Genomic DNA, 20,808 nt, shown 5'->3' with positions numbered 1-20,808 from the left:
TAGATCCAGCTATATCACACTGTCTAGTAGATCCAGCTATATAACACTGTCTAGTAGATCCAGCTATATAACACTGTCTAGTAGATCCAGCTATATAACACTGTCTAGTAGATCCAGCTATATCACACTGTCTAGTAGATCCAGCTATATAACACTGTCTAGTAGATCCAGCTATATCACACTGTCTAGTAGATCCAGCTATATCACACTGTCTAGTAGATCCAGCTATATAACACTGTCTAGTAGGTCCAGCTATATAACACTGTCTAGTAGGTCCAGCTATATAACACTGTCTAGTAGGTCCAGCTATATAACACTGTCTAGTAGATCCAGCTATATAACACTGTCTAGTAGATCCAGCTATATAACACTGTCTAGTAGATCCAGCTATATAACACTGTCTAGTAGATCCAGCTATATAACACTGTCTAGTAGATCCAGCTATATAACACTGTCTAGTAGATCCAGCTATATAACACTGTCTAGTAGATCCAGCTATATAACACTGTCTAGTAGATCCAGCTATATAACACTGTCTAGTAGATCCAGCTATATAACACTGTCTAGTAGATCCAGCTATATAACACTGTCTAGTAGATCCAGCTATATAACACTGTCTAGTAGATCCAGCTATATAACACTGTCTAGTAGATCCAGCTATATAACACTGTCTAGTAGATCCAGTAGGTCCAGCTATATAACACTGTCTAGTAGATCCAGTAGATCCAGCTATATAACACTGTCTAGTAGATCCAGTAGATCCAGCTATATAACACTGTCTAGTAGATCCAGCTATATAACACTGTCTAGTAGATCCAGTAGATCCAGCTATATAACACTGTCTAGTAGATCCAGCTATGTAACACTGTCTAGTAGATCCAGTAGATCCAGCTATGTAACACTGTCTAGTAGATCCAGTAGGTCCAGCTATATAACACTGTCTAGTAGATCCAGTAGATCCAGCTATATAACACTGTCTAGTAGATCCAGTAGGTCCAGCTATGTAACACTGTCTAGTAGATCCAGTAGGTCCAGCTATATAACACTGTCTAGTAGATCCAGTAGATCCAGCTATATAACACTGTCTAGTAGATCCAGCTATGTAACACTGTCTAGTAGATCCAGTAGATCCAGCTATATAACACTGTCTAGTAGATCCAGCTATATAACACTGTCTAGTAGATCCAGCTATATAACACTGTCTAGTAGATCCAGCTATATAACACTGTCTAGTAGATCCAGCTATATAACACTGTCTAGTAGATCGAGTAGATCCAGCTGTATAACGCTTTCTCTCGCTGTTTTCTCTCTGTGTGTCTCTGTCTGTCTGTCGTCTGTCTGTCTGTCTGTCTGTCTGTCTGTCTGGTCTGGTCTGGTCTAGGTATGATGACCTGATGAGGAATCTGCCCCTGCCTGAGTATTGTGACCCTGAAGGGAACCTCAACCTGGCCTCTCATCTACCCAGCTTCTTCGTACGCCCAGACCTCGGACCACGCCTCTGCTGTGCTTATGGTACGAGCGTTCATTTAACATCGACCAGGTCACTGTCAATGAACGGGCCTCAGGTCACTGTCAATGAACAGGCCTCAGGTCACTGTCAATGAACGGGCCTCAGGTCACTGTCAATGAACGGGCCTCAGGTCACTGTCAATGAACAGGCCTCAGGTCACTGTCAATGAACAGGCCTCAGGTCACTGTCAATGAACAGGCCTCAGGTCACTGTCAATGAACGGGCCTCAGGTCACTGTCAATGAACGGGCCTCAGGTCACTGTCAATGAACAGGCCTCAGGTCACTGTCAATGAACAGGCCTCAGGTCACTGTCAATGAACCGGCCTCAGGTCACTGTCAATGAACAGGCCTCAGGTCACTGTCAATGAACAGGCCTCAGGTCACTGTCAATGAACAGGCCTCAGGTCACTGTCAATGAACGGGCCTCAGGTCACTGTCAATGAACAGGCCTCAGGTCACTGTCAATGAACGGGCCTCAGGTCACTGTCAATGAACGGGCCTCAGGTCACTGTCAATGAACAGGCCTCAGGTCACTGTCAATGAACGGGCCTCAGGTCACTGTCAATGAACAGGCCTCAGGTCACTGTCAATGAACGGGCCTCAGGTCACTGTCAATGAACAGGCCTCAGGTCACTGTCAATGAACAGGCCTCAGGTCACTGTCAATGAACAGGCCTCAGGTCACTGTCAATGAACAGGCCTCAGGTCACTGTCAATGAACAGGCCTCAGGTCACTGTCAATGAACAGGCCTCAGGTCACTGTCAATGAACAGGCCTCAGGTCACTGTCAATGAACAGGCCTCAGGTCACTGTCAATGAACAGGCCTCAGGTCACTGTCAATGAACAGGCCTCAGGTCACTGTCAATGAACAGGCCTCAGGTCACTGTCAATGAACAGGCCTCAGGTCACTGTCAATGAACGGGCCTCAGGTCACTGTCAATGAACAGGCCTCAGGTCACTGTCAATGAACGGGCCTCAGGTCACTGTCAATGAACAGGCCTCAGGTCACTGTCAATGAACGGGCCTCAGGTCACTGTCAATGAACAGGCCTCAGGTCACTGTCAATGAACGGGCCTCAGGTCACTGTCAATGAACGGGCCTCAGGTCACTGTCAATGAACGGGCCTCAGGTCACTGTCAATGAACAGGCCTCAGGTCACTGTCAATGAACAGGCCTCAGGTCACTGTCAATGAACCGGCCTCAGGTCACTGTCAATGAACAGGCCTCAGGTCACTGTCAATGAACGGGCCTCAGGTCACTGTCAATGAACGGGCCTCAGGTCACTGTCAATGAACGGGCCTCAGGTCACTGTCAATGAACAGGCCTCAGGTCACTGTCAATGAACGGGCCTCAGGTCACTGTCAATGAACAGGCCTCAGGTCACTGTCAATGAACAGGCCTCAGGTCACTGTCAATGAACGGGTCTCAGGTCACTGTCAATGAACAGGCCTCAGGTCACTGTCAATGAACAGGCCTCAGGTCACTGTCAATGAACAGGTCTCAGGTCACTGTCAATGAACGGGCCTCAGGTCACTGTCAATGAACAGGCCTCAGGTCACTGTCAATGAACAGGTCTCAGGTCACTGTCAATGAACCGGTCTCAGGTCACTGTCAATGAACCGGTCTCAGGTCACTGTCAATGAACAGGTCACTGTCAATGAACGGGCCTCAGGTCACTGTCAATGAACAGGTCTCAGGTCACTGTCAATGAACGGTCCTGTCAATGAACAGGTCTCAGGTCACTGTCAATGAACAGGCTCTCACTGGAACAGGTCTCAGGTCACTGTCAATGAACAGGTCTCAGGTCACTGTCAATGAACAGGCCTCAGGTCACTGTCAATGAACAGGCCTCAGGTCACTGTCAATGAACAGGCCTCAGGTCACTGTCAATGAACAGGTCTCAGGTCACTGTCAATGAACAGGTCTCAGGTCACTGTCAATGAACAGGCCTCAGGTCACTGTCAATGAACAGGCCTCAGGTCACTGTCAATGAACAGGTCTCAGGTCACTGTCAATGAACAGGCCTCAGGCCTCAGGTCACTGTCAATGAACAGGCCTCAGGTCACTGTCAATGAACAGGCCTCAGGTCACTGTCAATGAACAGGCCTCAGGTCACTGTCAATGAACAGGCCTCAGGTCACTGTCAATGAACAGGCCTCAGGTCACTGTCAATGAACAGGCCTCAGGTCTCAGGTCACTGTCAATGAACAGGCCTCAGGTCACTGTCAATGAACGAGCCTCAGTTCACTGTCAATGAACGGGCCTCAGGTCACTGGCCTCAGGTCACTGTCAATGAACGGGCCTCAGGTCACTGTCAATGAACGGGCCTCAGGTCACTGTCAGTGAACGGGCCTCAGGTCACTGTCAATGAACGGGCCTCAGGTCACTGTCAATGAACGGGCCTCAGTTCACTGTCAATGAACGGGCCTCAGTTCACTGTCAATGAACGGGCCTCAGTTCACTGTCAATGAACGGGCCTCAGGTCACTGTCAATGAACAGGCCTCAGGTCACTGTCAATGAACGGGCCTCAGGTCACTGTAAATGAACGGGCCTCAGGCCTCAGGTCATTGTAAATGAACAGGTCTCAGGTCACTGTCAATGAACAGGCCTCAGGTCACTGTCAATGAACAGGCCTCAGGTCACTGTAAATGAACAGGCCTCAGGTCACTGTCAATGAACAGGCCTCAGGTCACTGTCAATGAACAGGCCTCAGGTCACTGTCAATGAACAGGCCTCAGGTCACTGTCAATGAACAGGCCTCAGGTCACTGTCAATGAACGGGCCTCAGGTCACTGTCAATGAACGGGCCTCAGGTCACTGTCAATGAACAGGCCTCAGGTCACTGTCAATGAACAGGCCTCAGGTCACTGTCAATGAACGGGCCTCAGGTCACTGTCAATGAACAGGCCTCAGGCTTCAGGTCATTGTAAATAAACGGGCCTCAGGCTTCAGGTCACTGTCAATGAACGGGCCTCAGGTCACTGTCAGTGAACCGGCCTCAGGTCACTGTCAATGAACGGGCCTCAGGTCACTGTCAATGAACGGGCCTCAGGTCACTGTCAGTGAACCGGCCTCAGGTCACTGTCAATGAACAGGCCTCAGGTCACTATCAGTGAACAGGTCACTGTCAATGAACAGGCCTCAGGTCACTGTCAATGAACGGGCCTCAGGCCTCAGGTCACTGTCAATGAACGGGCCTCAGGTCACTGTCAGTGAACCGGCCTCAGGTCACTGTCAATGAACGGGCCTCAGGTCACTGTCAATGAACAGGCCTCAGGTCACTGTCAATGAACAGGCATCAGGTCACTGTCAATGAACAGGCCTCAGGTCACTGTCAATGAACAGGCCTCAGGTCACTGTCAATGAATGGGCCTCAGGTCACTGTCAATGAACAGGCCTCAGGTCACTGTCAATGAACAGTCCTCAGGTCACTGTCAATGAACAGGCCTCAGGTCACTGTCAATGAACGGGCCTCAGGTCACTGTCAATGAACAGGCCTCAGGCTTCAGGTCATTGTAAATGAACGGGCCTCAGGCTTCAGGTCATTGTAAATGAACAGGCCTCAGGTCACTGTCAATGAACGGGCCTCAGGTCACTGTCAATGAACGGGCCTCAGGTCACTGTCAATGAACGGGCCTCAGGTCACTGTCAATGAACGGGCCTCAGGCCTCAGGTCACTGTCAATGAACGGGCCTCAGGTCACTGTCAATGAACGGGCCTCAGGCCTCAGGTCACTGTCAATGAACGGGCCTCAGGTCACTGTCAATGAACGGGCCTCAGGTCACTGTCAATGAACGGGCCTCAGGTCACTGTCAATGAACGGGCCTCAGGTCACTGTCAATGAACGGGCCTCAGGTCACTGTCAGTGAACAGGCCTCAGGTCACTGTCAGTGAACAGGCCTCAGGTCACTGTCAATGAACAGGCCTCAGGTCACTGTCAATGAACAGGCCTCAGGTCACTGTCAATGAACGGGCCTCAGGTCACTGTCAATGAACAGGCCTCAGGTCACTGTCAATGAACAGGCCTCAGGTCACTGTCAATGAACAGGCCTCAGGTCACTGTCAATGAACAGGCCTCAGGTCACTATCAATGAACGGGCCTCAGGCCTCAGGTCATTGTAAAGTAACAGGCCTCAGGTCACTGTCAATGAACGGGCCTCAGGTCACTGTCAATGAACGGGCCTCAGGTCACTGTCAATGAACAGGCCTCAGGTCACTGTCAATGAACAGGCCTCAGGTCACTGTCAATGAACAGGCCTCAGGTCACTGTCAATGAACAGGCCTCAGGTCACTGTCAATGAACAGGCCTCAGGTCACTGTCAATGAACAGGGCCTCAGGTCACTGTCAATGAACGGGCCTCAGGTTACTGTCAATGAACAGGCCTCAGGTCACTGTCAATGAACAGGCCTCAGGTCACTGTCAATGAACCGGCCTCAGGTCACTGTCAATGAACAGGCCTCAGGTCACTGTCAATGAACAGGTCACTGTCAATGAACGGGCCTCAGGTCACTGTCAATGAACGGGCCTCAGGTCACTGTCAATGAACAGGCCTCAGGTCACTGTCAATGAACAGGCCTCAGGTCACTGTCAATGAACGGGCCTCAGGTCACTGTCAATGAACAGGCCTCAGGTCACTGTCAATGAACAGGCCTCAGGTCACTGTCAATGAACCGGCCTCAGGTCACTGTCAATGAACCGGCCTCAGGTCACTATGAACCGGCCTCAGGTCACTGTCAATGAACGGGCCTCAGGTCACTGTCAATGAACGGGCCTCAGGTCACTGTCAATGAACAGGCCTCAGGTCACTGTCAATGAACAGGCCTCAGGTCACTGTCAATGAACAGGCCTCAGGTCACTGTCAATGAACCGGCCTCAGGTCACTGTCAATGAACCGGCCTCAGGTCACTATGAACGGGCCTCAGGTCACTGTCAATGAACGGGCCTCAGGTCACTGTCAATGAACGGGCCTCAGGTCACTGTCAATGAACAGGCCTCAGGTCACTGTCAATGAACAGGCCTCAGGTCACTGTCAATGAACAGGCCTCAGGCCTCAGGTCACTGTCAATGAACAGGCCTCAGGTCACTGTCAATGAACAGGCCTCAGGTCACTGTCAATGAACAGGCCTCAGGTCACTGTCAATGAACAGGCCTCAGGTCACTGTCAATGAACAGGCCTCAGGTCTCAGGTCACTGTCAATGAACAGGCCTCAGGTCACTGTCAATGAACGAGCCTCAGTTCACTGTCAATGAACGGGCCTCAGGTCACTGTCAATGAACGGGCCTCAGGTCACTGTCAATGAACAGGCCTCAGGTCACTGTCAATGAACGGGCCTCAGGTCACTGTCAGTGAACGGGCCTCAGGTCACTGTCAATGAACGGGCCTCAGGTCACTGTCAATGAACGGGCCTCAGTTCACTGTCAATGAACGGGCCTCAGTTCACTGTCAATGAACGGGCCTCAGTTCACTGTCAATGAACGGGCCTCAGGTCACTGTCAATGAACAGGCCTCAGGTCACTGTCAATGAACGGGCCTCAGGTCACTGTAAATGAACGGGCCTCAGGCCTCAGGTCATTGTAAATGAACAGGTCTCAGGTCACTGTCAATGAACAGGCCTCAGGTCACTGTCAATGAACAGGCCTCAGGTCACTGTCAATGAACAGGCCTCAGGTCACTGTCAATGAACAGGCCTCAGGTCACTGTCAATGAACAGGCCTCAGGTCACTGTCAATGAACAGGCCTCAGGTCACTGTCAATGAACAGGCCTCAGGTCACTGTCAATGAACGGGCCTCAGGTCACTGTCAATGAACGGGCCTCAGGTCACTGTCAATGAACAGGCCTCAGGTCACTGTCAATGAACAGGCCTCAGGTCACTGTCAATGAACGGGCCTCAGGTCACTGTCAATGAACAGGCCTCAGGCTTCAGGTCATTGTAAATGAACGGGCCTCAGGCTTCAGGTCACTGTCAATGAACGGGCCTCAGGTCACTGTCAGTGAACCGGCCTCAGGTCACTGTCAATGAACGGGCCTCAGGTCACTGTCAATGAACGGGCCTCAGGTCACTGTCAGTGAACCGGCCTCAGGTCACTGTCAATGAACAGGCCTCAGGTCACTATCAGTGAACAGGTCACTGTCAATGAACAGGCCTCAGGTCACTGTCAATGAACGGGCCTCAGGCCTCAGGTCACTGTCAATGAACGGGCCTCAGGTCACTGTCAGTGAACCGGCCTCAGGTCACTGTCAATGAACGGGCCTCAGGTCACTGTCAATGAACAGGCCTCAGGTCACTGTCAATGAACAGGCATCAGGTCACTGTCAATGAACAGGCCTCAGGTCACTGTCAATGAACAGGCCTCAGGTCACTGTCAATGAACGGGCCTCAGGTCACTGTCAATGAACAGGCCTCAGGTCACTGTCAATGAACAGTCCTCAGGTCACTGTCAATGAACAGGCCTCAGGTCACTGTCAATGAACGGGCCTCAGGTCACTGTCAATGAACAGGCCTCAGGCTTCAGGTCATTGTAAATGAACGGGCCTCAGGCTTCAGGTCATTGTAAATGAACAGGCCTCAGGTCACTGTCAATGAACGGGCCTCAGGTCACTGTCAATGAACGGGCCTCAGGTCACTGTCAATGAACGGGCCTCAGGTCACTGTCAATGAACGGGCCTCAGGTCACTGTCAATGAACGGGCCTCAGGTCACTGTCAATGAACGGGCCTCAGGCCTCAATGAACGGTCACTGTCAATGAACGGCCTCAGGTCACTGTCAATGAACGGGCCTCAGGTCACTGTCAATGAACGGGCCTCAGGTCACTGTCAATGAACGGGCCTCAGGTCACTGTCAATGAACGGGCCTCAGGTCACTGTCAATGAACGGGCCTCAGGTCACTGTCAGTGAACAGGCCTCAGGCCTCAGGTCACTGTCAGTGAACAGGCCTCAGGTCACTGTCAATGAACAGGCCTCAGGTCACTGTCAATGAACGGGCCTCAGGTCACTGTCAATGAACAGGCCTCAGGTCACTGTCAATGAACAGGCCTCAGGTCACTGTCAATGAACAGGCCTCAGGTCACTGTCAATGAACAGGCCTCAGGTCACTATCAATGAACGGGCCTCAGGCCTCAGGTCATTGTAAAGGAACAGGCCTCAGGTCACTGTCAATGAACAGGCCTCAGGTCACTGTCAATGAACGGGCCTCAGGTCACTGTCAATGAACAGGCCTCAGGTCACTGTCAATGAACAGGCCTCAGGTCACTATCCTTGAACAGGTCTCAGGTCACTGTCAATTAACAGGCCTCAGGTCACTATCAGTGAACAGGTCTCAGGTCACTGTCAATGAACAGGCCTCAGGTCACTGTCAATGAACAGGTCTCAGGTCACTGTCAATGAACAGGTCTCAGGTCACTGTCAATGAACGGGCCTCAGGTCACTGTCAATGAACAGGTCTCAGGTCACTGTCAATGAACAGGCCTCAGGCCTCAGGTCACTGTCAATGAACAGGCCTCAGGCCTCAGGTCACTGTCAGTGAACTGGTCTCAGGTCACTGTCAATGAACAGGCCTCAGGCCTCAGGTCACTGTCAGTGAACAGGTCTCAGGTCACTGTCAATGAACAGGCCTCAGGTCACTGTCAATGAACAGGCCTCAGGCCTCAGGTCACTGTCAATGAACAGGTCTCAGGTCACTGTCAATGAACAGGTCTCAGGTCACTGTCAATGAACAGGTCTCAGGTCACTGTCAATGAACGGGCCTCAGGCCTCAGGTCACTGTCAATGAACAGGTCTCAGGTCACTGTCAATGAACAGGCCTCAGGCCTCAGGTCACTGTCAATGAACAGGCCTCAGGTCACTGTCAATGAACAGGTCTCAGGTCTCAGGTCACTGTCAATGAACAGGTCTCAGGTCACTGTCAATGAACGGGCCTCAGGTCACTGTCAATGAACAGGTCTCAGGTCACTGTCAATGAACAGGCCTCAGGTCTCAGGTCACTGTCAGTGAACGGGCCTCAGGCCTCAGGTCACTGTCAATGAACAGGCCTCAGGTCTCAGGTCACTGTCAATGAACAGGTCTCAGGTCACTGTCAATGAACGGGTCTCAGGTCACTGTCAATGAACAGGTCTCAGGTCACTGTCAATGAACAGGCCTCAGGTCACTGTCAATTAACAGGCCTCAGGTCACTGTCAATGAACAGGCCTCAGGTCACTGTCAATGAACAGGCCTCAGGTCTCAGGTCACTGTCAATGAACGGGCCTCAGGTCACTGTCAATGAACAGGCCTCAGGTCACTGTCAATGAACAGGCCTCAGGTCACTGTCAATGAACAGGCCTCAGGTCACTGTCAATTAACAGGCCTCAGGCCTCAGGTCACTGTCAATGAACAGGTCTCAGGTCACTGTCAATGAACAGGCCTCAGGTCTCAGGTCACTGTCAATGAACGGGCCTCAGGTCACTGTCAATGAACAGGCCTCAGGTCACTGTCAATGAACGGGCCTCAGGTCACTGTCAATTCTCAGGTCACTGTCAATGAACAGGCCTCAGGTCACTGTCAATGAACAGACCTCAGGTCACTGTCAATGAACAGGCCTCAGGCCTCAGGTCTCAGGCCTCAGGTCACTGTCAATGCTACACCATCAATATGTGTTTCATTGAAACCTAACAAAGCAGAAATGGAACATGAATGCTGGAATTAAAATGAAACAAAGACATAGTTTATTCTGAGTTCAATGTCTACTGATAGAGGTCAGATTATCTCCGGAAGCACTGAATACACATCAACAACCTGCTGAAGCTTCCTCCTCTCTCCTGTAGGAGTGGCAGCGTCTCAGGAGCAGGACTTTGGGACAGCTAACCTTCACAGGAGGTCTCTGACATCGTCTCTGTCCTGGTGTACGTAGGTCACTGGCCAAGGGGGCGGAGGTCACTGTCAAGAACAGGTAGGTCACTGTCAATGAACAGGCTCTGGTCTCAGGTCACTGGGCTGTGCTCTATGTAGTCAATAGATAACCAACACTGGGCTGTGCTCTATGTAGTCAATAGATAACCAACACTGGGCTGTGCTCTAGGTCAGTCAATAGATAACCAACACTGGGCTGTGCTCTATGTAGTCAATAGATAACCAACACTGGGCTGTGCTCTATGTAGTCAATAGATAACCAACACTGGGCTGTGCTCTATGTAGTCAATAGATAACCAACACTGGGCTGTGCTCTATGTAGTCAATAGATAACCAACACTGGGGCTGGTCACTCTAATGAACAGGTCTCTGTCAGATAACCAACACTGGGCTGTGCTCTATGTAGTCAATAGATAACCAACACTGGGCTGTGCTCTATGGTCACTAGTCAACAACTGGGCTGTGTCACTGTCAATCTCATAGATAACCAACACTGGGCTGTGCTCTATGTAGTCAATAGATAACCAACACTGGGCTGTGCTCTAGGTCACTGTCAATAGAACAGGCCTCAACACTGGGCTGTGCTCTAGGTCACTGTCAATAGATAACCAACACTGGGCTGTGCTCTATGTAGTCAATAGATAAGCAACACTGGGCTGTGCTCTAATTAAAATAGATAACCAACACTGGGCTGTGCTCTGATAGAGTCAATAGATAACCAACACTGGGCTGTGCTCTCTCCCTGTAGTCAATAGATAACCAACACTGGGCTGTGCTCTAGGTAGTCAATAGATAACCAACACTGGGCTGTGCTCTATGTAGTCAATAGATAACCAACACTGGGCTGTGCTCTATGTAGTCAATAGATAACCAACACTGGGCTGTGCTCTATATAGTCAATAGATAACCAACACTGGGCTGTGCTCTATATAGTCAATAGATAACCAACACTGGGCTGTGCTCTATATAGTCAATAGATAACCAACACTGGGCTGTGCTCTATGTAGTCAATAGATAACCAACACTGGGCTGTGCTCTATATAGTCAATAGATAACCAACACTGGGCTGTGCTCTATGTAGTCAATAGATAACCAACACTGGGCTGTGCTCTATATAGTCAATAGATAACCAACACTGGGCTGTGCTCTATGTAGTCAATAGATAACCAACACTGGGCTGTGCTCTATGTAGTCAATAGATAACCAACACTGGGCTGTGCTCTATGTAGTCAATAGATAACCAACACTGGGCTGTGCTCTATGTAGTCAATAGATAACCAACACTGGGCTGTGCTCTATGTAGTCAATAGATAACCAACACTGGGCTGTGCTCTATGTAGTCAATAGATAACCAACACTGGGCTGTGCTCTATATAGTCAATAGATAACCAATAGATAACCAACACTGGGCTGTGCTCTATGTAGTCAATAGATAACCAACACTGGGCTGTGCTCTATATAGTCAATAGATAACCAACACTGGGCTGTGCTCTATGTAGTCAATAGATAACCAACACTGGGCTGTGCTCTATATAGTCAATAGATAACCAATAGATAACCAACACTGGGCTGTGCTCTATGTAGTCAATAGATAACCAACACTGGGCTGTGCTCTATATAGTCAATAGATAACCAATAGATAACCAACACTGGGCTGTGCTCTATGTAGTCAATAGATAACCAACACTGGGCTGTGCTCTATATAGTCAATAGATAACCAACACTGGGCTGTGCTCTATATAGTCAATAGATAACCAACACTGGGCTGTGCTCTATGTAGTCAATAGATAACCAACACTCTCTGCTCTCTGGTCCTGTCAATAGGGACTCTCTCAACACTGGTCCTGTCCTGTCCTGGGACTCAATAGATAACTCAATGGATGTCCAACACTGGGCTGTGCTCTCTCTGGTCCTGTAACCAACACTGGGCTGTGCTCTCTCTGGTCAATCCTGTAACCAGGGACTCTCTCTCTCTGGTCCTGTCCCTGGGACTCTCTCTCTCTGGTCCTGTCCTGTCCTGGGACTCTCTCTCTGGTCCTGTCCTGTACCAGGGACTCTCTCTCTCTGGTCCTGTCCTGGGACTCTCTCTCTCTGGTCCTGACCTGTACCTGGGACTCTCTCTCTCTGGTCCTGTCCTGTCCTGGGACTCTCTCTTTCTGGTCCTGTCCTGGGACTCTCTCTCTCTGGTCCTGTCCTGTCCTGGGACTCTCTCTCTCTGGTCCTGTCCTGTCCTGGGACTCTCTCTCTCTGGTCCTGTCCTGTACCAGGGACTCTCTCTCTCTGGTCCTGTCCTGGGACTCTCTCTCTCTGGTCCTGTCCTGGGACTCTCTCTCTCTGGTTCTGTCCTGTCCTGGGACTCTCTCTCTCTGGTCCTGTCCTGTCCTGGGACTCTCTCTCTCTGGTCCTGTCCTGTCCTGGGACTCTCTCTCTCTGGTCCTGTCCTGTACCAGGGACTCTCTCTCTCTGGTCCTGTCCTGGGATTCTCTCTCTCTGGTCCTGTCCTGGGACTCTCTCTCTCTGGTCCTGTCCTGTCCTGGGACTCTCTCTCTCTGGTCCTGTCCTGTCCTGGGACTCTCTCTCTCTGGTCCTGTCCTGTACCTGGGACTCTCTCTCTCTGGTCCTGTCCTGTCCTGGGACTCTCTCTTTCTGGTCCTGTCCTGGGACTCTCTCTCTCTGGTCCTGTCCTGTCCTGGGACTCTCTATTTCTGGTCCTGTCCTGTACCTGGGACTCTCTCTCTCTCTCCTCATCACTATTCATTACAGGCAGACACCCTCTGTGCTCAGTCTCTCTCTCATCACTATTCATTACAGACACATTCTCTCTCTCTCTCTCTCTCTCTCTCTCTCTCCTCATCACTATTCATTAGACAGACACCCTCTGTGCTCAGTCTCTCTCTCATCACTATTCATTAGACACATTCTCTCTCTCTCTCTCTCTCTCTCTCTCTCTCTCTCTCCTCATCACTATTCATTAGACAGACACCCTCTGTGCTCAGTGTCTCTCTCTCTCCTCATCACTATTCATTAGACAGACACCCTCTGTGCTCAGTCTCTCTCTCATCACTATTCATTAGACACATTCTCTCTCTCTCTCCCTCTCTCTCTCTCTCTCTCTCTCTCTCCTCATCACTATTCATTAGACAGACACCCTCTGTGCTCAGTGTCTCTCTCATCACTATTCATTTTTAAAGGGATGTTGATGCTTGTGTCAGCGAGCCCCGCCTCTCTGTGTTGTCAATGTACAGCAGACTCTGAGATGTGTGGTGTTTGAACTCCCACTGTGTTTGTGTTGCAGGAGTGTTGAAGAGACTGGAGGAGGAAGACTTGGACGACAGCGTGAAGAAGAGATTAAAGGATTCCAGCGAGACGCCTGGAGCCTTGTGGCACATCTACATTAGCAAAGATGTAGAGAAAATTAAAGACTTTCTGCACAAGGTTATTCTCACTTTAATATGTTCTCTGTCTGTCTGGCCCTCTGGCTGGCTCTCTGTCTGGCTCTCTGTCTGTCTGGCCCTCTGGCTGGCTCTCTGTCTGTCTGGCCCTCTGGCTGGCTCTCGGTCTGTCTGGCCCTCTGGCTGGCTCTCTGTCTGTCTGGCAGTCTCTCTGTCTGGCCCTCTGGCTGGCTCTCTGTCTGTCTGGCCCTCTGGCTGGCTCTCTGTCTCTCTGTCTGGCCCTCTGGCTGGCTCTCTGTCTCTCTGTCTGGCCCTCTGGCTGGCTCTCTGTCTCTCTGTCTGGCCCTCTGGCTGGCTCTCTGTCTGGCCCTCTGTCTGGCTCTCTGTCTCTCCCTCTGTCTGGCTCTCTGTCTCTCTGGCTGGCTCTCTGGCTGGCTGTCTCTGTCTGGCCGGCCCTCTGCCTGTCTGGCTCTCTGTCTGTCTGGCCCTTTGGCTGGCTCTCTGTCTGTCTGGCCCTCTGGCTGGCTCTCTGTCTCTCTGGTTGGCTGCCTGGCTCTCTGGCTGGCTCTCTGTCTCGCTGGCTGTCTGGCCCTCTGGCTGTCTCTCAGTCTGGCTCTCTGTCTGGCTGGCTCTCTGGCTGTCTGTCACACTCACATATATATTCAAGTGGTTTTATTGTCATGGGAAACATATGATAACATTGCCAAAGCAAGTAAAATAAATAATCAACAAAAGTGAAATGAACAGTAAACATTACACTCACAGAAGTTCCAAAAGAATAAAGACATTTCTAATGTCATATTATGTCTATATACAGTGTTGTAACGATGTGCAAATAGTTAAAGTACAAAGGGAAAATAAATAAACATAAATACAGAGCATTCAGAAAGTATTCAGACCCCTTGACGTTCCCCACATCCCTCCATGCCACAGGCCCACTACAAAACAGACCAAATGAATCCTTTTCCTCGTCAGTCCACACACATCACCCCTCAATGACAAATCTAACAGAAATATCCCATCTACATAACATTCAGACCCTTTGCTATGAGACTTGAAATTAAGTTCAGGTGCATCCTGTTTCCATTGATCAACCTTGAGATGTTTCTACAACTTGATTGGAATCCACCTCTGATAAATTCAATTGATTGGACATGATTTGGAAAGGCACACACCTGTCTATAAAAAGTCCCACAATGCATGTCAGAGCAAAAACCAAGCCATGAGGTGGAAGGAATTGTCCGTAGAGCTCCGAGACAGGATTGTGTCGAGGCACAGATCTGGGGAAGGGTACCAAAACATTTCTGCAGCATTGAAGGTCCCCAAGAACCACCAAGACTCTTCCTAGAGCTGGCTGCCCGGCCAAACTGAGCAATCGGGGGAGAAGGGCCTTGGTCAGGGAGGTGACCAAGAACCCGATGGTCCCTCTGACAGAGCTCCAGAGATCCTCTGTGGAAATGGGAGAACCTTCCAGAAGGACAACCATCTCTGCAGTACTCCACCAATCAGGCCTTTATGGTAGAGTGGCCAGACGGAAGCCACTCTTCAGGAAAAGGCACATGACAGCCCCCTTGGAGTTTGCCAAAATGCACCTGAAAATTCTCTGGTGTGAACTATTTGGCCTGAATGACAAGCATCACGTCTCTCTCTCTCTGGTTCTCTCTCCCTCTCTCTTTTCCTCTCTCTCCTCCACTCCTCCTCTCCCTCTCCTCCTCTCTAGATGCCCTGATAAAACCCATCAGTCTGAGGGAGTTGTTTTACTATGGGACACAGCAGCCCAGCATCACGTCTCTCTCCTCTCCTCCTCCTCTCTCTCTCTCCTCCTCCTCTCTCCTCTCCTCCTCCTCCTCTCTCCTCCTCCACTCTCCTCTCCTCCCCTCCCCTCTCTCTCTCCTCCTCCTCTCTCTCTCCTCCCCTCCTCCTCTCCCTCTCTCTCTCCTCCTCCTCTCTCTCCTCCTCCCCTCCTCCTCTCCCTCTCTCTCTCCTCCCCTCCTCCTCCTCTCCCTCTCTCTCTCCTCCTCTCTCTCCTCCCCTCCTCCTCTCCCTCTCCTCCTCCTCCTCTCCCTCTCTTTCTCCTCCTCTCCCTCTCTTTCTCCTCCTCTCCCTCTCTCTCGTCCCTGGATGCCCTTATAAAACCAATTAGTCAGAGGGAGTTGTTTTACGATGGAACACAGCAGCCCAGGATCACGTCTCTCTCCTCCCCTCCTCCTCTCCCTCCCTCTCCTCCCCTCCTCCTCTCCCTCCCTCTCCTCCCCTCCCTCTCTCTCCTACCCTCCTCCTCTCCCTCTCTCTCCTCCTCTCTCCACTCTAGTCCTTCAGAGGGAGGAGTTTTTCTACGGGACACAGCAGCCCAGCCTGACAGACGAGACACTTTATTGCTTACTGAACTGTGTGTTGTGGTTGTACTGTTCTGTGGATGGTGGGTATCTCATCCTGCAGCCTTGTCTCTGTCTGGTTTACTGAGGAACGTCACTGATGTCCTGAATCTGACCTGGTGCTGTCCTGAATCTGACCTGGTGCTGTCCTGAATCTGACCCGATGCTGTCCTGAATCTGATCTGGTCCTGTCCTGAATCTGACCCGATCCTGTCCTGAATCTGATCTGGTCCTGTCCTGAATCTGACCTGGTCCTGTCCTGAATCTGACCTGGTGCTGTCCTGAATCTGACCTGGTGCTGTCCTGAATCTGACCTGGTGCTGTCCTGAATCTGACCTGGTCCTGTTCTAATCTAACCTGGTGCTGTCCTGAATCTGACCTGGTCCTGTTCTAATCTAACCTGGTGCTGTCCTGAATCTGACCTGGTCCTGTCCTGAATCTGACCTGGTCCTGTTCTAATCTGACCTGGTGCTGTCCTGAATCTGACCTGGTCCTGTCCTGAATCTGACCTGGTGCTGTCCTGAATCTGACCTGGTGCTGTCCTGAATCTGACCTGGTCCTGTCCTGAATCTGACCTGGTGCTGTCCTGAATCTGACCTGGTCCTGTCCTGAATCTGACCTGGTCCTGTCCTGAATCTGACCTGGTCCTGTCCTGAATCTGACCTGGTGCTGTCCTAAATCTGACTTGGTGCTGTCCTGAATCTGACCATGCCCTGAATCTGACCTGGTCCTGTCCTGAATCTGACCTGGTCCTGTCCTAATCTAACCTGGTGCTGTCCTGAATCGGACCTGGTGCTGTCCTGAATCTGACCTGGTCCTGTTCTAATCTAACCTGGTGCTGTCCTGAATCTGACCTGGTCCTGTTCTAATCTAACCTGATGCTGTCCTGAATCTGACCTGGTCCTGTCCTGAATCTGACCTGGTCCTGTTCTAATCTGACCTGGTGCTGTCCTGAATCTGACCTGGTCCTGTCCTGAATCTGACCTGGTGCTGTCCTGAATCTGACCTGGTGCTGTCCTGAATCTGACCTGGTCCTGTCCTGAATCTGACCTGGTGCTGTCCTGAATCTGACCTGGTCCTGTCCTGAATCTGACCTGGTCCTGTCCTGAATCTGACCTGGTCCTGTCCTGAATCTGACCTGGTGCTGTCCTAAATCTGACTTGGTGCTGTCCTGAATCTGACCATGCCCTGAATCTGACCTGGTCCTGTCCTGAATCTGACCTGGTCCTGTCCTAATCTAACCTGGTGCTGTCCTGAATCGGACCTGGTGCTGTCCTGAATCTGACCTGGTCCTGAATCTGGCCTGGTCCTGTCCTGATTCTGACCTGGTCCTGCCCTGAACCTGACCTGGTCCTGTCCTGAATCTGTGTTTACTGTCTGTTCTACTGATGTCCTCCTCCATCAGGTTTGCCTGTCCGTCTGTCCGCCTGTCCGTCCATCTGAATTAGCTCATCAGTCAACCTCTCCTGTGTAGTTTCTGTGTATAATCTTAGCTGTGTGTTCTTCATGTGTTGTCAGCAGGTTGCTAAGGAGCAGGGGGCGGAGATTTCAGCAGAGCACGACCCAATCAGAGAGCCGGGCTGGTACCTGAGCAGGAAGTTGCGTCAGCGTCTGTGGGAGGAGCATGATGTGCAGGGCTTGACCGTGGTTCAGTTCCTGGGGGACTCCGTCCTCATCCCGGCCGGGGCGCTGCACCAGGTACCTCTGGTAGATTTAGTTTGAACATGACAACAACATGGTAGCAACACATGGCAACAACACAACATGACAACAACACAACATGACAACACATGACAACAACACAACATGACAACAACATGGTAGCAACACATGACAACAACACAACATGACAACACATGGCAACAACACAACATGACAACAACACAACATGACAACACATGGCAACAACACATGACAACAACATGGTAGCAACACATGGCAACAACACAACATGACAACACATGGCAACAACACAACATGACAACACATGGCAACAACACAACATGACAACAACATGGTAGCAACACATGGCAACAACACAACATGACAACAACATGGTAGCAACACATGGCAACAACACAACATGACAACAACATGGTAGCAACACATGGCAACAACACAACATGACAACAACATGGTAGCAACACATGGCAACAACACAACATGACAACAACATGGTAGCAACACATGGCAACAACACAACATGACAACAACACAACATGACAACACATGACAACAACACAACATGACAACACATGGCAACAACACAACATGACAACAACATGGTAGCAACACATGGCAACAACACAACATGACAACAACACAACATGACAACACATGACAACAACATGGTTGACTCTGCTGTCTCTGTCCCCTTGGGTTCCCAGGACTGACAACCACTGATACAGTAGACATGACTCTGCTGTCTCTGTCCCCTTGGGTTCCCCAGGACCAGGACTGACAACCACTGATACAGTAGACATGACTCTGCTGTCTCTGTCCCCTTGGGTTCCCCAGGACTGACAACCACTGATACAGTAGACATGACTCTGCTGTCTCTGTCCCCTTGGGTTCCCCAGGACTGACAACCACTGATACAGTAGACATGACTCTGCTGTCTCTGTCCCCTTGGGTTCCCCAGGACTGACAACCACTGATACAGTAGACATGACTCTGCTGTCTCTGTCCCCTTGGGTTCCCCAGGACTGACAACCACTGATACAGTAGACATGACTCTGCTGTCTCTGTCCCCTTGGGTTCCCCAGGACTGACAACCACTGATACAGTAGACATGACTCTGCTGTCTCTGTCCCCTTAGGTTCCCAACCAGGACTCTGCAACCACTGATACAGTAGACATGACTCTGCTGTCTCTGTCCCTCTGTGGGTTCCCCAGGACTGACAACCACTGATACAGTAGACATGGCTCTGCTGTCTCTGTCCCCCTTGGGTTCCCCAGGACTGACAACCACTGATACAGTAGACATGGCTCTGCTGTCTCTGTCCCCTTCCCCAGGACCAGGACTCCCCAGGACATGACTCTGCTGTCTCTGTCCCCTTGGTTCCCCAGGACTGACAACCACTGATACAGTAGACATGACTCTGCTGTCTCTGTCCCCTTGGGTTCCCCAGGACTGACAACCACAGATACAGTAGACATGACTCTGCTGTCTCTGTCCCCTTACAGGTTCCCCAGGACCAGGACTGACAACCACTGAAACCTGATCACATATCCCCTTAGCACCTGTCCCACCTTGTGATGGCCTCATGTTATACTTCTCTCTCTGTCTTTACGTCTCTCTCTCTCTGACCCAATTTCCCTCTCTTTCGGTCTCTCTCTCCCTCTTCTTATCTTGTTTCTGTTGTCTGCTGTACCAGTATAGTAGATGTCCAGATTGCCTTGTAGGTGTTATATTGAACTAGTCAGATAAGAGGAGAGCCTACTGCCACTCTGCTCTGTTCTGTTGGAACTCACTGCCTTCTAGTGATACATGTTCTCAATCCTCTCTCCCCTTCTCTTTCTCTCCCCCTCCCTCCCCTCCCTCTCTCTCCCCCGCCCTCCCCTCTCTCTCCCCTCCCCCTCTCTCCCTTCTTTCTCCCCTCCCCCTCTCCCCCCTTTCTCTCCACTTCTTTCTCCCCCTCTCCCCCCCTTCTCTCTCCTCTCCCCTTCTCTCTCCTCTCCCCCTTCTCTCTCCTCTCCCCCTTCTCTCTCCTCTCCCCCTTCTCTCTCCTCTCCCCCTTCTCTCTCTCCCCCTTCTCTCTCCTCTCCCCCTTCTCTCTCTCCCCCCTTCTCTCTCTCCCCCTTCTTCTCTCTCTCCCCCCTTCTCTCTCCTCTCCCCCTTCTCTCTCCTCTCCCCTTCTCTCTCCTCTCCCCCCTTCTCTCTCCTCTCCCCCCTTCTCTCTCCTCTCCCCCTTCTCTCTCCTCTCCCCCTCTCTCTCTTCTCTCTCCTCTCCCCCTTCTCTCTCCTCTCCCCCCTCTCTCTCTTCTCTCTCTCCCCCCTCCCCCTCTGACAGGTGCAGAACCTTCACAGTTGTGTCCAGGTGATAAATGACTTTGTGTCTCCAGAGCATGTATTCCACTCCTTCCACCTGACACAGGAACTGAGATCCTCCAGAGAAGAGCCCAACTACGAAGATAAACTACAGGTGGGTTTGCTGTGACGAACCCTGTCGTCTCCTGTTCTCATCTCAATGCGTTTCCCTTTAAAGTGACATTGATACATCCATATTAGGACTTAAAATTAACTACTTTTTTGTTTGAATCACAGAATGCCCTTTTAATGTTCTCTACATACAGGGCCTTCAGAAATGATTCACACCCCTGGACTTTTCCACATTTTGTTGTTACAGCCTGAATTTAAAATTGATTCAATTGAGATTTTGTGTCAAAATACTCCATAATACTTCATCATTTTAAACACAGATTCAACCACAAAGAACATGGAGGTTTTCCATTGCCTCAGGAAGAAGGGCACCTATTGGTAGATGGGAAAATACATTGTATATCATGGAGCATGGTGAAATGATTTGGGTGGTGTATCAATAAACCCAGTCACTACCAAGATACAGGCGTCCTTACTAACTCAGTTGCTGGAGAAGAAGGAAACCGCTCAGGGATTTTACCATGAGGTCAATGGTGACTT

The 20,808-nt window shown here is 50.6% G+C and overlaps 1 protein-coding gene and 1 long non-coding RNA gene across 3 annotated transcripts in view; one reads left to right on the top strand and one right to left on the bottom strand.

Annotated features, from left to right (window-relative positions):
* The window catches only part of LOC127925251 (probable JmjC domain-containing histone demethylation protein 2C), a 138,396-nt gene extending 117,681 nt beyond the window's left edge, over positions 1-20,715 (top strand). Inside the window, 6 exon segments of the mRNA XM_052510127.1 lie at positions 1,382-1,512; positions 10,315-10,359; positions 10,362-10,439; positions 13,695-13,834; positions 17,688-17,864; positions 20,180-20,715. Of these exon segments, the coding sequence (XP_052366087.1) occupies positions 1,382-1,512; positions 10,315-10,359; positions 10,362-10,439; positions 13,695-13,834; positions 17,688-17,864; positions 20,180-20,326 (718 nt within the window). The 3' untranslated portion in view covers positions 20,327-20,715.
* On the bottom strand, positions 16,408-17,674 carry LOC127925254 (uncharacterized). Of its 2 annotated transcripts, none has more exons than XR_008120210.1 (3): positions 17,064-17,674; positions 16,786-17,020; positions 16,408-16,741 (listed from the first exon to the last, which is right to left on the bottom strand). It is a non-coding gene; the product is annotated as an uncharacterized LOC127925254 (long non-coding RNA). The 2 variants fall into 2 exon arrangements; XR_008120211.1 differs by having other exon boundaries at positions 16,408-17,020; positions 17,064-17,216; positions 17,261-17,674.
* Positions 20,716-20,808: the final 93 nt, after the last annotated feature.

Source organism: Oncorhynchus keta, unplaced genomic scaffold (assembly GCF_023373465.1).
Source record: "Oncorhynchus keta strain PuntledgeMale-10-30-2019 unplaced genomic scaffold, Oket_V2 Un_contig_5384_pilon_pilon, whole genome shotgun sequence".
Taxonomy (NCBI): Eukaryota; Metazoa; Chordata; class Actinopteri; order Salmoniformes; family Salmonidae; genus Oncorhynchus; species Oncorhynchus keta.
This window is presented reverse-complemented; position numbering and strand designations above follow the sequence as displayed.